Source organism: Glandiceps talaboti, chromosome 5, assembly GCF_964340395.1.
Source record: "Glandiceps talaboti chromosome 5, keGlaTala1.1, whole genome shotgun sequence".
Classification (NCBI taxonomy): domain Eukaryota; kingdom Metazoa; phylum Hemichordata; class Enteropneusta; family Spengelidae; genus Glandiceps; species Glandiceps talaboti.
Genome location: NC_135553.1, coordinates 25,475,948 through 25,494,430, shown reverse-complemented (window position 1 = coordinate 25,494,430; position 18,483 = coordinate 25,475,948). Strand labels below are relative to the sequence as shown.

Genomic DNA, 18,483 nt, shown 5'->3' with positions numbered 1-18,483 from the left:
TAAACATTAGAACTATTCATACTTAAAGAGTTATTTTGTACTTGAAGATACTTTGAAGTGATGAATAAAAAAGTAGTCTGCCACAAATAGTAACAACTATATGATGAAGAATGACTTAATTTGTTGTATGCAGGGATCAGTTGCATACGTACCACAGCAGGCATGGATCCAGAACAACACATTACGTGACAACGTTTTGCTTGGTAAAACATACAATACAGCTAAGTACAACAAAGTAGTGGACGCTTGTGCCCTAGGACCTGACATAGAAATGTTACCTGGTGGAAATGATACAGAAATTGGTGAGAAGGTAAGGGATCACTTCATGGTATATTGTAGTCACTTAAAAATCGCTTTCCTACCCAGATTTTGTTTTAATTTCATTAGTCCAGTGGTGACTTGTTTTGACTTTTTCCATCATTTTGACTTGAATCTTAGTTCCTTCATGTTGGCTTGCTTAGATGTGACTTTTAAATAATTCAAGAAATTTTTCACTAGATTTCATTTTATTGAAGGTTGACTTTGCTGTGCTTGACAGCTGCTAATTAGCCTGAAAATTGAAGTTGTTTAAATCCTGATTTCAAAACTTACGTAATATGGAGGAAACTTGTTCCTGGTCTTATGGAAATAAAAATTTGCGTGTTCAACATACATCTTGTTTTTGACAATCTTTATATTTTCTTGTTGAGTAATCAGTATTTTGTGGCCATATTGGATTGTAAATTGGGTTGATTTAGATTTAGTTTGACCTCTATTGAAAAAACTCATTTTTTCAAGGGTTTTCTTAGTGTTATCTTATCAGTGGAGCTATGGGGATTAAATTGAATTATTCTTTTGTGCAATGTTTTCTTTAAACTCTGCCAGATAACTGTTTTTTTCACTTAAATTGTAATTCTAAGTCGAATTGGACCATTAACTGCGGTTTTGTGAGACTTTCCTTGAGCTATTAGTGACATCATAAATAAAGGCTTTATTTTTTTTTTTTTGGGGGGGGGGGGGGGCCATACTACATACAATATTACAATGAGGTTTATATACCAATTTTCTGTTTCCTGCAGGGTATAAATTTGAGTGGTGGTCAGAAACAGCGAGTAAGTCTAGCCAGAGCAGTATATTCCAATTCTGATTTATACTTTTTGGATGACCCTCTGAGTGCTGTTGATGCCCATGTAGGCAAGCATATATTTGACAATGTGATTGGTCCACAGGGATTACTCAAGAAAAAGGTAAGTTCAACATATATCAAGCTTGTTCAATGGTTGGGTTTCAGCCCAACAGGTATTAAACTTAATGGTTTTGTATGATAAAATGGATTTTCCCTCCAAGTATATTGTCAGAATAGTATGGAGTCTCTTGCAATGATTTTATAGAAACAATACATGTAATTGTAATGTTTATAATATATTTTGCTATGTGAATTTCCTTGACATACAATACAGAACATTTTCTTTTCTTTAAATATTACTCTGCCAAGGGGTAAACATTACAGAACATATAAATCTTGATACATTAAAAGACAGTATGAAAATGATGTCCTTTGTTGACATGATTATCATAAAAGTGTTACATTTTATACAAATACAAAAGTTAGTTTCATTGGAAATGTTTTACAACAGCTGCTGGGTAAAAGTTGCTCCTCCTGGTACAAAAAAAAATGAAAACAGACAACAATATATGAAGGAAAAATATAGGTAAATAAACAGTCAAGCCACATTCGCTATATCAAATTAATCAGATTGGTTAATCATTTGTTGGACAAACAGAGATAATGGTAAATATAACACCATACAAATTCAAAATAATGATGAAATGGTTTATCACATACAAATATCAACAAAAACATCCTGAACCACACAAATATTTTGGTAAATATTGGTTTTTACTATTTTCAATGCTACAAATAAAATGTTGTAAGTTAATCCTCGTATTAAAGTTGATTCCTTTCTTCTTGAATTCTAAAAGTAGTAAATTTGACTCTGTAGACGTAGGCATGTACAAGTCTACCACTAGCTAAAAAGAGAAGGTAGTTAATGGTTGTCTGTGTTAATATTCTCCTTAACCCTTTAAAGACTGATACCCATACAAAATGATTATGAGGTGTAATTACATAGAGTTACAGAAACCAAATCCTTAATTAAAGGGTTAAGACACAATGTAGTGGTTTAACATAAAGAATTGGTAAAATTTGAAAGTATTTTGGTAATATTACTGTACTGGTGTATTTAGAATGTCTTACTGGTACATTTACCTGTATGTTTTCACGGTTTCTTTCAGACACGGATACTTGTCACACATGGTATTAATTTTCTTCCCCAAGTTGACAAAATTATAGTTTTAGTGGATGGCCAAATCACAGAAACAGGATCTTTTCAGGAGCTCTTGGACCAAAATGGTGCTTTTGCTGAGTTTCTAAGAAATTATAGTGCAGATGCTGATGATGAAGACAGGAAAGATGATGACCCAACAGGTAGAGACATGGCTATTTATTTTTTTGACATTATCATTTAATTTGACAGAATGTCCTATTTGTTGTAGAAATCTTTTAGTATTTGTTGTGTTCATGGCGCTTTCATAAATGAAAAGAAGAAAGAGACAATGTGATTTCTGAGTCAAAGGCAATTGCCATTATGTAGCTGAAGTGTTTGAGGTGTACTTTTCATTTTCACAGTTATGTCTATTGGTGGAGATTTCATACACCAGAAGACAGACACAGAAAGTACCTCACTTGGTACATTGTCTGTAGGAGATGAAGCTGGCCAAGCATTGAAATCAAGGTATGTTGTAACCATTCTGCTTTTAAGAATGGGTTCTGTTCATGTATATGTTGGAGCATGCATAAGCTGATTTCTTTTACATGTAAACATGGCACAAAGGTGACATACTGTAGTCATGTCAATACTACTGAGCTTAAAAAGAATTTTTCCAAAACCAAACCTTGTTGAAAAGCACTGGGCCACTGCGTGAGTGAAGATACTAATGTGACTCAATATGGCAATTACTTAAATTTGCAAACTTGTGAAATTTGACCACTTGACAACTATTTGTAATAAAAATGCTCTATTTATATGTTAACTCAGGAACAATCATACATACATACAGAAAGACACAATTGAAGTGTCTACCTCACAGTGTTAGATGTGGCCTTTCTGTTGCTATCATTTGATTTGTCCTTGACCTTCGGGGCAAAGTTTGAAGAAAAAAGCCAATTCATGCCATCCAGTGCACAGACAATAGGCAATAATGTGACTGATCAAACGGAAGGTGTGTCTTCACCAAGACTTGTTTGGTTCTAAAACATTGATATTTTCAACTTCTCAGAAACCCATTGGAATGTGAAATATACAATGTCTGTAAATCTGGTTGAGACTATTCAGATTTTGTTTATGAAAAGATGGTGTCTGTTGATTTGTTGTACTTAATAAATTTTGATCAAAAGTGATATTTTTTTTTGTTATTTAGAAAGTGTAAGTTGGTTTGCTCAGCAATGCAATATACCTTTTGTTGTGCTGAATTTGTATTCATATGTCAAATGTATGTATGTCTGATATGATAACTGACTCTCGGGTATATGTTCAATGTTTTTGCAAAGGATCATATGTAGGACTAATGTAAAATCTATCTGAGTTCCATAGTCAATTTACCAGGGATTTCAAACAAAATTATGATACACTGTGTGTTTGGGAAAATTAAACTATGCAAGTTTTACCTGATTTGTCCTTTGTTATACCAAGCTTCCCAAAGTGCACCAAAACACCAACCTAGGTATGTTGTATTTGTAATGAAATTTGAGACACTTGGTGTTCTCTTCATATAATCCTCTGTATAGGAAATATGGTGATACCATTTCTCAGCTAGAAGTGAAAACACTAGCGAGACAAATATCGCTTGATAAATATATCAAAGATGGAAAAAAGAAACAAGATCCAAATACAGAGAAGAAATTGCGTGGTCAAGAAAATCTGATTGAAAAAGAGAAGTCTGAAACAGGAAGCGTAAGTCAAAGCATTTCATTTTTTCTTCACATTTTATTGAATAAGTAAGAGTATCAATCTCCAAAATTTGCTTCATTCAGCTGAACAAAACACAAGTGACCTAAGGGGCCTTGTCCCTACAACTGATAACCCCTTATGTCACTACCATTTTCTGGCTGAATGAAGAAATAAGTTTGGGCATAACATTGACATGATTACACTTATGCAAGCATAATTTAATAAAAATGGGGAAAAATAGTGGTGACTATAAACAGTACAACTCATTTTGAGCACTGCAGGACCAATCACAGACATGCATTGACATGATAATGAACAAACAAGGTATTTATTCCATATTGTTTTAACGTGTTCAACTTCAGTGGTTTGCATATGAGTATTTCAGTATGTAAAGATCGAAAAAGACTTACAGATAATGACCTGTGCTATATATCTTACACTATGATTGGCACAGACATTGGCACATCTATTGTATTCAGCCAGATGTCAGAACCTTTGATATTTTGATACTTTGCAGGTTAAACTTGCTGTGTTTGGAACATATGTGAAGTCTATGGGAATTCTCCTGTCCATTCTGATTTTACTACTGTACATTGGTCAAAATGCTGCCTCAATTGCATCAAATTTTTGGTTGAGTAAATGGAGTGGAGAGCCAACTATTAATGGAACACAGAATGAAAGTGTGCGTGATCTCTATCTTGGTGTGTATGGTGCACTGGGGTTCCTACAAGGTAATGTAAAATGAACTAATACTATTTATGTTATTTTTTTGTAAGATAAACAAATATATAAATTTGCAGTTGTGCCAAAATGGAACTTGTTTACAGGTAACGCATATGATTGAAATATTTAGAAATATGCACAAGTACATGACTGTATATGAGTTCTCACTCCAAGACAAATTTTCTTGCGAGTCTTACATTTATACCTTGACAAATCAGTGAAATGTAATTCCAAGAACATTCAAATTGCAGTGATCCCAAATATTGTTGCTCAAAGGATAGCATTTGCTTTGCATTGCATCGCATATCCATTTAGAATGCATAAGAGGCTGCAGTTTTTATTCTAGCATTTAGCTATTGCTACTACGCATGCAGTGCAAAAATGCTTCTTGCAAACTGTATTCATATGTGAACAGATGTTTCAATTCCAAATATGCTGAAATAATAAACATGTATTTGCTCCTGTGAACCCCATATTGTTTTCATGTACATATACTATTTTGTTGTTGAAGGTATGCTTAGTATAAATACCACAAATTCAATGCAAAGATTGCTGCCCTGAAATTCTGTCCCAGCAGGCAGCATTCTTGTAATTTTAGCAGGTTTGATGTTGAAAACTATGATTATGACAGGTTGGTTACTTAGTTAATATATCTACACAAAACTGTAATCTCCAAAATACCATAGTACTATGTCATGGCTACTACCAAAAGATGGATGTCTTTGGTAAAAAGATATATGGATTGCCATTATGATTTTACTAAATCCTTGCTGCTTGCTTTCAGCGTAACTTCTCCTATGCCATGGTTTTTTTTTTGCATCTGTAGGTTTTTGTGTATTTTTTGGTTCATTTGTGCTTGCAATGGCTGCTTTAAGAGCCTCCACAAGCCTCCATTTCAATTTGCTGTCAAATATTTTCAACTGTCCAATGGCTTTCTTTGATGTAACACCACTTGGACGAGTTCTCAACCGCTTTACCAAAGACATTGATGTGATTGACGTTATACTACCTGTGAACTTCAGAGTGCAACTTGCAACCATTCTTGGTGCAATAACAAGTTTGCTTGCCATCTGTATAAGTACACCCATATTTGCTGTCATTATAGTGCCCATGGCCATTGCCTATGTCCTTGTTCAGGTACATGACTTCAAGTCAGAATTATTTTGAGTATGCTAAGTATGTCATATTGACAAATCTGTTTATCAGTATCGCATACTTTTAAGTAAATCTCCCTCTCCCCTGGATTGTCACCTTTTTTCTGATTATCTGACTTCTGTGATTTCAAATCTTTCACAAGATCATAAATTACAAAATCAGTAATTTATGGAAATGTGTATAACAACATTGTTAGTGTTATGACAAGAAAATCAGACTCCAGCAAAATAAATTATATGATAATTAGGCAATAGATCATTAATATAGTGCCCCCATGGTATTAGGTGTAGCTGTCATTAAATCTGCACTAGCTGCAACTTGGATATTTTTCCATGGCCAAAGATATATTTACTAAAATTGACAATTATCTGTATATCAAAAAAAGACATTGTATATGCTAATTGGGTCAATATTATCTGTAGGTAGTGTAGTGACAAGTATAAATCTTGGGTGAAAGCTTGGTTTTGAATCTGTCACCATGTAGTCTTGGTAACATACCCAGACTCTCAGTGCTGGGGACTCTTCTACGAGATCACCCATACGAGAATCTGGGGAAACGACATAATAATATGCACATATGTACTGTGGTTTGACCCCTCTTTTTCATCTCATTAGGTTGACTTGACTTTTTAAGCATATGTAGACGTCTAACCCACCTCTTAATACATTTCTGACATTTGATCCCATATTTTGGGCATTGTAGTCTCCAAGTTGCCAGTTTGTAATATTTTACTAACAACATTTTTTGGACAACATAGTTTTTGAGCTGCCAATTTTCAAACTTGTCTCTAGAATTTTTTGCCAATATAGTTCCCTTACTGATTTAGAAATTTTTGAGACTTTTGACTACTGTTTTGACTACAACCCTTACTTTTTGGCAGAATGTTGACTTGTGATCCCTAATTGCCTAATTGTTTAATTTTTCTAGCACTTGTGCTTTTGATTTGAATTAACCCAAAATGGTAAACCTGTACCTGGTTTCCCAGCCAAGTACATTTTCAGGCTTAAAACTTACTAAGAAAGCTTATTTGTATTCCTGATTATTTTGAAATTATTACAGAATTTTGGCTATTCAATGCAAATTTTGACAAAGGACCGCATGGATAGTGTTTGTAGATTTTATTAACTGCACCCATGGACCTCTTATCAACTGGCATCATGGCCATGGTTTGGACATCTTATCAACTGGCATCATGGCCATGGTTCGGACATCTTATCAACTGGCATCATGGCCATGGTTCGGACATCTTATCAACTGGCATCATGGCCATGGTTCGGACATCTTATCAACTGGCATCATGGCCATGGTTCGGACATCTTATCAACTGGCATCATGGCCATGGTTCGGACATCTTATCAACTGGCATCATGGCCATGGTTCGGACATCTTATCAACTGGCATCATGGCCATGGTTCGGACATCTTATCAACTGGCATCATGGCCATGGTTCGGACATCTTATCAACTGGCATCATGGCCATGGTTCGGACATCTTATCAACTGGCATCATGGCCATGGTTCGGACATCTTATCAACTGGCATCATGGCCATGGTTCGGACATCTTATCAACTGGCATCATGGCCATGGTTTTGACATCTTATCAACTGGCATCATGGCCATGGTTTGGACATCTTATCAACTGGCATCATGGCCATGGTTTGGACATCTTATTAACTGGCATCATGGCCATGGTTTGGACATCTTATCAACTGGCATCATGGCCATGGTTTGAAATGTTAGCAACTGACAAAATGGCCATGGTTTTGAAATCTTGTCAGATGGCACCATGGCCATGGTTTCAAATGTCAGCAACTGACATCATGGCCATGGTTTGGAAATCTTGCTAAATGGCACATGGTCATGGTTTGAAATGTTAGCAACTGGCATCATGGCCATGGTTTGGAAATTTTATCAAATGGCTCTATGGCCATGGTTTGCAAATTTTACAATGGCACATACCATATCCATTGTAGCTAAATCTTTCATTTCTTTGACATTTCTGACATCAATTAATCCTAATCACCAAAACCATTCTGTCGAATGCTGTCATTTGAGTGGACTTCAGAGTGTTGAGGAGCAGAGGATACTTTTGGCTTGCTTCTTGGTATTTCTGGTACAACTCTAGTACTCATCAGCTTTGGTCAATTATTGTCACACAACTCTTGTTATTCAAGCCAAAGACATGCTTCCTAATAAAGTAACATAATTGATGAAAGTTTTATCTTAAGGTAGCTGAACTGACATATGCCGTGATAATATTTTGCATCAACAGGTATCATCGCATATATAAATGCATTTGTCTTCGTCTTTTGTGGCTTAAATGCTTCCAGAACCTTCCATCTCAATTTGCTGACAACAATTTTCAACTGTCCAATGGCTTTCTTTGATGTAACACCACTTGGACGAATTCTCAACCGCTTTAACAAAGATGTAGATGTCATTGATGTCATATTACCACCGAATATCAGAGCACAGGTGTCAACAATTTTACAAACTTTAACATGTCTAGTGGCCATATTGATAAGCACTCCAATATTTGCTGTGGTTATTCTGCCATTGGCCATCGCATATTGTGTCATGCAGGTACTAGCTACACACTAGAAAAGTGTCATTAAGATGAAACTACTTTTGTCTGTGACTGATATATTAATTCACACACTACACCTTTTATCTTTTTTCTAGCTTTAGTGATTCTAAATCACTAACAGGATCAGAAATGTCACCTAAATATGTGCATGCTGATACATTGTAGTGTTATGACATTATAAAATATAAAACTTCATCAAAGTCAAAAACTTCAACTCGTGAATGAAAACAATAAATATTGAGGCTGAGGTTTAGGCAAAGGAATTTCAGTTTTTAAATGGCATCAGAAAACCACATACAGGCCACCTTGCGATGGTGGTATAGCGTGCAGCATACACTGCACTGCTTGTGAGAATGCCTTACAACTGACTTGATATCAAATTTTGCATCAACAGGATTTTGTGTATGCATTACTCAAATCTTCTGTGCCAAAGCTGCTGTAAAGTCATCCACAAACCTCCATGATGACATACTGTCAAATGTTCTCCACTGCCCTATAGTTTTCTTTGAAACCAGACCACTTGGACGAGTTCTTAACAGATTTAGCAAAGATATTGATGCTATAGATGTCATGCTACCAAGAATTATAAGATTGTTGCTATCAAGTATCGTCAATGCATTAGCCTGTTTACTGACCATCTCAGTAAGCACACCCCTATTTGCAGTGATGATAATACCTTTGGCCTTATTTCACTATTCAGTACAGGTACAGAATTCAAACCTTGAATATTGTAATTTTATGGTAGTTATACTTTCAATATTTTGGACACTATTCTATAGGTCGTAATACATTGTTGTGTATGTAAATTTTAATAAAGACGCATAATGTATGTAATTGTCATGTGTAATCCACTTGCTTAGTTAGTAAACACCTGCCACGTGAAGGTGCATAAAGTAAACAAACATAGTAAACTATCACAAAGACACATACACAAAAGTAAAACAAACAGTTAATTTAAGCAATGTGAGGAACATTATATAGTCTCATCCTCTTATAATCATATGATCCAAAAATATAGATAAATCCATATGTATAAATCTATTATCATGAGAAATATGAAACTACACCATTTCCCGTAAATACAGTTGTCTGCTTTTAGTATGTGGAAGGTACAGTCTAAGCTTTACCAGAAATCTGAATAATTAGCTTAATTTAATAATCTATCATTCAGCTAAAACACTCAGCCTTCTTCATCTGTTGTTAGTCCACAATGAGGCACAGCCTAAGGGAGGACTTTGACCCTGACCTTCATCCCCAAGGTCAAATGGCCATAATTAAAATATACAATGTATATCTCTGACATACATGGGCTGATGTCAACCAAATCTGGAACAAATGTCAGGCATAGTAGTCCACATGTGTACCAGTCCTCAATTTGTTTTATAACCATCATGATGATGGCAGACTGGTGGCCAATTGATTGTAACAATTCACATTTTGCCCACTATAACAGTTGGAGCTTAATAGAGACTTCATTTGAGTATCTGCACAAATGTTCACACTAATCACAACCCTACCTATGAGCTCCCACAACCTGTCTCGTATAAATCATTTCCCATCTCTATTTCCCGAACGGTCGTCATCTGTATTTCTTACTGTTATTAATGATGTGCAATCCAATTCACGAAGTGACGGTTATTACTGCTTCACGAACCTCGGCTTCACACTACGCTAATTATAGCATTATGAAGTAACTTCCTCTGGACCGAACCAAACTATAACCGATGGCTATTATTATTATTTCCCACATTGGATATAATTTCTGAGCAAACAGGAATTGCATAGGGGACGATATTGAAGTTGGTGATAGTCTAGGAATGCAAAATATCAGTAAACAGTAATGTAGGGATGGTTTACTTGAGATCTGGCGAAGTTATGGATTATTTCTTGTCGTTGTTTTCAGTCAAGAAGTTGGCAGTACCAAGTATATGGAATTTACAAAACAGTAGTAACGGGTTATTTATAGATTTCAATCAAAATATTAACAGCAATGAAGGGCAGAAATTAAAATTGTTCACACGAATATGTTTTCGCACTTATGTTTTCGATAGCAATATTTTTTGTCATCTATTAACGATCTCATAATACTGAAAGAAGTTTCGATTGTATATGGGAGTGCGTTATTTGACTTGACAGCTGTCAAAATGGAGGTCTACAGTTGTTGGTAGTGGTGTCAAGCCGTTGTCAAGTACGGAGTACGAAACGTGGTACCGAAATGACTACGTGCTATAGTTGAAGTCTGCGATGCACGCCGAACAAAATGTTTCTTCTTCCTGAAATCTTCGAAGTTTCGACTGTATATGGGAGTGCGTTATTTGACGCCAGTGACAGCTGTCAAAATGGAGGTTGACGGTTGTTGGTAGTGGTGTCAAGCCGTTGTCAAGTACGGAGTACGAAATGTGGTACCGAAATGACCACGTGCTGTAGTTTTCGCCGCATAGAACATCGAAAAAATACAAAACTGGACATTACTAAAAATTACGAAGTAGAAACTTGGTTGTGCATTGGCAAAGCAGACGGAAAATCAAACTCTAAGGTTGTTAAACATGGGAAGTAACATTTTACACTGAGAGCAATAACATGTCCATTTAGGTATAACATGACATATTTACCGATGACCTAGCACTTTGCCACTCTTTTTGAACAGCTAGATCTAGCATTTTGCCACTTTTTGACAAAGTGCTAGATCTAGCACTTTGCTAAGTGCTAGATCTAAGTGCTAGATCTAGCACTTTGTCAAAAAGTGGCCAAGTGCTAGATCTAGCACTTTGCCCCGCAACTGTTCCGATTTTGATTTCTTTGTTACATGGATACTGATATTAGAGATAAAGTTAGAAGTGAAATGGTGTGGAAGTGAACACTTTTGCCATGATAGGGTGCAAGGTATGTAATGATAGTAAATGTAGTATTGATCTTCTGAGGATGCATGCCCTGAACTGTATTAAAATACATCACCTGGCATTGTTTCCACATGACAAAGTTAAAGATGGCCTTGGGGCTAAACAAATGATATAAAACAATATGTTATATGATATTAAAACAGTTTTGTTCAGCAGTGAACTGGATTTTGAAAGCTTATAATTTCTCAGTTTGTTAAAAAAAAATATCTTCGGTCAAGGATGTGTTCAAAGAAAGCATCACTGTTAGTTGAGGACATTAATGAAAGCATCACTATTAGTTAAGAACATGAATGGAAGCATCACTGTTAGTTAAGGACATTAATAAAAGCATCACTGTTAGTTGAGGACATTAATAAAAGCATCACTGATAGTTGAGGACATTAATGAAAGCATCACTGTTAGTTGAGGACATTAATGAAAGCATCACTGTTAGTTGAGGACATTAATGAAAGCATCACTGTTAGTTGGGGACATTAATGAAAGCATCACTGTTAGTTGAGGACATTAATGAAAAGCATCACTGTTACTTGAGGACATTAATAAAAGCATCGCTGTTAGTTGTCAGGACATTAATGAAAGCATAACTGTTAGTTGAGGACATTAATGAAAATATCACTGTTAGTTGAGGGAATTAATGGAAGCATCACTCTTAGTTGAGGACATAAATAAAAGCATCACTGTTAGTTAAGGACATTAATGAAAGCATCACTGTTAGTTGAGGACATTAATGAAAGCATCACTGTTAGTTGAGGACATTAATGGAAGCATCACTGTTAGTTGAGGACATTAGTAAAAGCATCACTGTTTAATAGTTGAGGACATTAATGGAAGCATCACTGTTAGTTGAGGACATTAATGAAAGCATCACTCTTTATAGTTGAGGGCATATATGAAAGCATCACTCTTAGTTGAGGACATTATAGTTATTAGAAGGCATTGGAAAGCATTGTTAGAGAAACTGTAGCAATAATTTAATATTTCAATAATGTTTTCCCCCAAAAGAAATGTGCATATGTTTGGTGGTTACCCAATCCAACTGGTAGCTAGGTCCTAGATATTGGACTGAAATTTTTATCCCCATCTTGTGTTGACCACTTATAACTGCTAATAACTACTGTGATACTTACTATTCCCAGCTAGCTTTGTTTGGATTAATTTGTGGACACCTTAGGTTGCTAACTTGCATTAGTGCTGCTTTGATGTTTATATTTTTTCTTGCTATTAAACTGGATATTGTTTGATGAATTATTTCTTGGTTAGGATAGATTCCCCCAGTTTTGCAAATAAGTTTCCCCACAATATTGAATTGCCATACATATGTGGATTTGTTTATGTGTAATTACATGATGCCATAATGTATTTCTAATGATTTCATTTTGAGATTCATTACCAGTAATGTACATAAGGTATAAAGAAGTAAGCTTATTAGAAATATCAATCTTACAGAAATTATGATCTTGGAAAATGTTCACAATTAAAGGATTTCTTTCCTTATGTAGAATTACTAGGCAGTGATATTTGTTAGAAGCATATACAATGTAGATGGAAGGTCCATTGTATTTCTTTTAATGCCTAATATTCATTTGTAGGTTTACTGGTTGTATTAAGTGAAGTAATTCTTCTTCAAAGTACAGTCAAAGCTGCTAGGAGTCTTCATTACAAGTTGCTGTGTAATATTCCACGATGTCCCATGCAGTTCTTTGAAGCAACACCATGTGGTAGAATTTTGAATCGGTTTGCAGCAGATGTTGATACCTTGGATCAAAGCTTGCCACAATGTCTTGAACAAATCCTCAGTTGCTCAGATGCTGCGAACAGTTTGATAACCATTTGCATTGCAAATACTCTATTTGTGTCAGTGCTGCCAGCATTACTGATGCTGTATGCAGTAATCCAGGTATAATCAGTAATGATTAGCCCCAATGGGCACTGCCAGGAGGGGGCTTGTATGTTGGGTTCTATCCGTCCTTTCGTGCATTCACCCTCATATCTCTGGTATGCACCAACTGATTTCAACCAAACCTGGTACAAATGTAACATGCTATTGTAGACATATGCAGGTCACTTTGTTTTGCGACTGAATCAAATATGCTGAATTTCACAAAATGCATCATAACTTTGTAGGTGTATGAAATATGTACATGTACATGTAGTGACTCCATTCAAGTAACCCACACCCATACTATCAAATATGAGCTTTTGTTTTGTTATATAACCGTGAAAGTCTTCTTCAAGTTCAAGTAACCAAATTTGGGTTTTCTTCATAGCTCACAAGTGATACATGTAATATTTTTAATCATGACTTGAGTTTGACCTGCATGTGAAGCATAATTATGTAAGTCGCTTAATTTTATGACCTTGACCCTTGTCTCCAGAAGTCTATGGACACCATTCAAGTGCCTACCCTCACATTATCAATGATGAGCTTTCTAAGTAGACAATGATGTTTGGCTTTGACAAACATTTTCAAGGTCAACAGAGAGAAAGGGTTAAATTCCCTAAGACGCCCAAATATTATTGGTAATAATACTGAAAACCCAACACTACAAACATTTGCATCCCTGGAAATTCTAACAAAGCCTTTCCATGTGAAAATTGCCAAAATGGTAATCATCTTACGCAATGCAACACACAAGTTGGTGGTGTTGGGGGGGGGGGGGGGTGGGGGGTGGGGTCACACTCTTATGTCTTTTTTTTGTCATCGCAGTGTTTGTCTTAACATATACAATGTAACCAAAATGAATTCGTTTTATAGCATACCCAAGCTAAGTTGTACATGTTTGAACAGGATATGCACAATATATTATCTTGTAATTCTATGTGATGAAGGCTGGCAGTGATATAGGAATAATTAGTAACGTTTTACTTTTAACTAAAAGTTGATGCAGTGACATATTTTTGGTGTGTTTGCCCTGTGAGTGTCTTAGTATACATATACTATATAGCAAGTAAATGGTTGTATACCATACATAAGCCAATTTATACATGTTCATACAGAAAATACAGGAAGTATTATCTTGACTTTCTATATCTTCACAACATACAGTTACATAATTAAATCTGCAGTGCTTGAGATATGATTGAAATATAAACAAAAATAATCCAAAGGGGAACGCCACTCCAGGAAATTAACTGTGGGTTGTGGAGTCATTTCATGATTTCACACCACAAAACTTCACTCAGTTGCCAAGAAAAACCAAATTCAAATTCACCTCTATTGTTCTTTATAGCAGACATGATTATTTGTTAGATGCACACTGAATATTCATGACCATATAGTCAGGTGGCTTAGCAACTTTATTGTTACATGCTGGATAAAAGCACCAAATTTGGCATAAGTGTTCCTAAGGACCTACTTATTGATTTTAGGTTAGGAGCCCTCTTGAATATTTGCATAAATACGCATATTAAATAAAAAAATTTAAAAAGGCCACCATTAACCATGAAAAATTATATGTTTCAGCAAAACGACTTACTAAAAGGCACTAATTTTCGCATGAATCATGCTTAAGAACTATGTATTGATTTTATCCTGGAAGCTTTTTTTTAGAATATTTGGATATATTCATGTATATCAATAAAATTCACAATGCCCATTATTACCATTGAAAACCCTATAATTCAGGAAAATAATGTACATAAAGGTGCCAAATTTGGCATGATTGCTCCTCAGCACCTGCTAATTGATTTAAGCCAAGAAGCCCTCCAGAAAAATTGAATAAATATGCATATATCAGTCAAATTAAAAATGACTGCCATCACTTTAAAAATATCATGTTTCTGCAAAATTTAAAATTTGAAGAAAAAAACAATCTGGCCTGAGTGTTCATTAAGATCTATTTAATGATAATAACATAGCATAGTCCTTAAATTTGCATAAATCGGTAAAAGTCAACTATATGCTATCCACAGGAAAAATGTCATATTCCTAGTAAATAAGGTACTTTGACAAATTCCTCAGTAGCGAAGTAAAGAGAAGTTTTCACAACATAAGTATAATTCGTGTGTTGAAAGTTGTTGTCTGAGCTTAGCAAGAGAAAAGTGATTTTGGAAGTTCTCCATATTTAACACAGACATTACAAGCAGAGATTGCTGTCATAGTTTCTGAAAGAAGAGCACATGCATAACTTAGTGAAGTCAGAGGGCATCTTGACATCGACACTTAGCTTGTTTATACATTCTTGTGAGAATTTACCATAAAATTCTGAAGTTATACAGTGTTTTTTCTTACAATCACTAGCTTTCGAAGATAGTAACAGTCTTCAAACACTTTTCAAAAGAGCTGTGAATTCTGAATTCTTCTTCCATCACATCATTCTTGTAATATTAGGGGAAAATACAATTTTCAGTGATGGGCATTGTAGTTATATTATGACAAAAGCCATATATTTCGTGATTGAGATGCCAAAAGCATGTTATTTACCAGAACTAAGGCTTTTTTTAAGTGTAGCAAAACGTTTTAAATTTTCGGATTTTTGCACATTTATATAAATAGTTGGGGTTCTTTTCTTGGTCATTATCAAGAAATATATCTAAAGAAACATGGTGTGCTCTTAATTCAGTATGAATTTTTGCAAATTAAGCTGAAATATGTGTTTGATAGTGACCATCTTATTTTTTCAGATTTATGCAAATTTATGCATGTTTTCAAACCGTTAAGTTATTTCCCTTCAACATAGCATTGTTCCAGGTTGATTCTGGCCATTTTGAAAATCAGCGATTCAAGGGTGTTGGTGGCCGTTTCTAATTTTACCGATATATGCAAATGTATGTAAATATTCAAGAGGGCTCCCATTCTAAAATCAATTAGTAGGTCCTAAGGAACATTCATGCCGAATTTTGTGCTTTTATCCGGCATGTAACAACAATCCTTAAAACTGATGTTAAGCCACCTGACTAATATATCAGAAGGAAATAAGCTCTTAGCTATCTAGTATTCTATTTTATTTTAGCCATTTGCATTGTTCAGATCCTGTCCAGCTGGTGATTAGCCCTCTCAAAGAACTTCATTGTAATGTATGAAAAAATACTCTAACAAACAAACTGATCATGAGATATAACTAAAGATATTTTCTTGCCACTGATTTCTTTTAATTTAATTACTTTGCTCTTTAGGCTGCTATAACTTGTCAAGCCAAGCTGCTTTGCATTAGCCTGCTTGCATTTTCATTGCCATGCACACTTCCTTGATGCAACATCCCCTCTTAAGCTCCAAAGTTTGAACATATGATAGGGTTCATATGAATTTACTATTTGGTTACTGTCATTACACATTTTGGTGTGTAGCTGATGGTTAGATAAACATGCCATGTGTTACATCTTGCATTTTAGGTATAATGGCTTTTTCATCCCGAATAATTCTTTGGTTGTGTATGGTCAAAGCAGCTCGCTGTATTCATTGTAGTCTGCTATGTAATATTCCCAGATGTCCTATGCAGTTTTTTGAAACAACTCCATTTGGAAGATTAATGAACAGATTTTCATCAGATGTTGACATCTTGGATAACCATCTCCAATCAAGTATTAGTCAGCTCTTTGGTGAATCTTCAAAAGTTGTGAACAGTGTGGTTATTGTTTGTTTTTCAAATGCACTATTTGTTTCGGTGATGCCAGTATTAGTGCTTCTCTATGCAGCCATACAGGTATAATCAGTAAGAGTTTACTCTGTGTAAAGGGATGGCATGGAACTAGTAGGTGTGTAAGAAGTGATAAGTGTTTGTGTCTGTCCGTAACTAGATATACTAGACAACTATTCTATCAACAATATAACAGCATGAATGCTCTATTTTTTGACTGCACTATATATGTTATTTCACTACTAGGTAGTCTAGTTAGCACAACTGAACTGATGAATATACGTACAGTGGCATTTTGTCTAAACAAAACGAACTAATGTGCCAAATGCAGACACTAAATGCAAAGATCAAAACATCAGTGCTCTCATGTCTGCATCTAGTTGCAGTGTTTAAATAGTTTGTTTCAATTTATAGTCAGAATGTAGCAAGAAATTGCAATTTTGCTATCTTGAAGTGTAGAATGTACATCTGTGTGACAATGTATCAAACAAAGCCAGTGAACACTATCACGAAACAGGTGGTACTATCTCACCTGAATGTAGTCAGTGAATACTCACGAAACAGGTGGTAGTATCTCACCAGAATGTAGTCAGTGAACACTATCATGAAACAGGTGGTAGTATCTCACCAGAATGTAGTCAGTGAACACTATCATGAAACAGGTGGTAGTATCTCACCTGAATGTAGTCAGTGAACGCTATCATGAAACAGGTGGTAGTATCTCACCTGAATGTAGTCAGTGAACACTATCATGAAACAGGTGGTAGTATCTCACCTGAATGTAGTCAGTGAACACTATCATGAAACAGGTGGTAGTATCTCACCTGAATGTAGTCAGTGAACACTATCATGAAACAGGTGGTAGTATCTCACCTGAATGTAGTCAGTGAACACTATCATGAAACAGGTGGTAGTATCTCACCAGAATGTAGTCAGTGAACACTATCATGAAACAGGTGGTAGTATCTCACCTGAATGTAGTCAGTGAACACTATCATGAAACAGGTGGTAGTATCTCACCTGAATGTAGTCAGTGAACACTATCATGAAACAGGTGGTAGTATCTCACCTGAATGTAGTGCAGCTTTTTCCAAGATCATTCTTATTGTTTACTCATCAAAAAACTTTGTAAAATGGTCATATATTTTGTTATGGCACTATTTGCTGCAAAGAGAAAACAATCTCTGTATAGGGGTGTTGCATTTTGTGAACCCATTACTTAATAAATATTTATTTCTTGTGCTGCTGCCTTTCTTTCATTGTCAACGATGATGCTTTCTTTCATTTACAGTTTCTTTCATTGCTGTTTATGTAAGAAACATTTAATGATTTTTTGACAAAACTGATTCATCAAAATTAACATTTACTTTGAATAACCTCAGGGAGGACCCAACTGTGGCAGTAGTGTCTAGTGAATCCATAGGAAAGAGTGCCACCATGCACAACATGTGATGTGTGCTATGAAACATCACTGGTGAGGTGTCATGCATTCTGCTGTATGACTCGCAGTACTTTTTTGGAAATTCGATGCCACAATGTCGGGTAACCTTAC

General features: G+C 35.4%; 1 protein-coding gene across 1 annotated transcript in view; it reads left to right on the top strand.

Moving 5' to 3' along the window:
• LOC144435536 (multidrug resistance-associated protein 1-like) overlaps positions 1-18,483 on the top strand; it is a 44,484-nt gene that overhangs the window by 14,126 nt on the left and 11,875 nt on the right. The window contains exons 16-22 of the mRNA XM_078124125.1: positions 134-310; positions 1,059-1,226; positions 2,275-2,467; positions 2,669-2,774; positions 3,827-3,992; positions 4,507-4,720; positions 5,539-5,849. Coding sequence (XP_077980251.1) covers positions 134-310; positions 1,059-1,226; positions 2,275-2,467; positions 2,669-2,774; positions 3,827-3,992; positions 4,507-4,720; positions 5,539-5,849 — 1,335 coding nt within the window. The remainder of the gene's footprint in view (positions 1-133; positions 311-1,058; positions 1,227-2,274; positions 2,468-2,668; positions 2,775-3,826; positions 3,993-4,506; positions 4,721-5,538; positions 5,850-18,483) is intronic.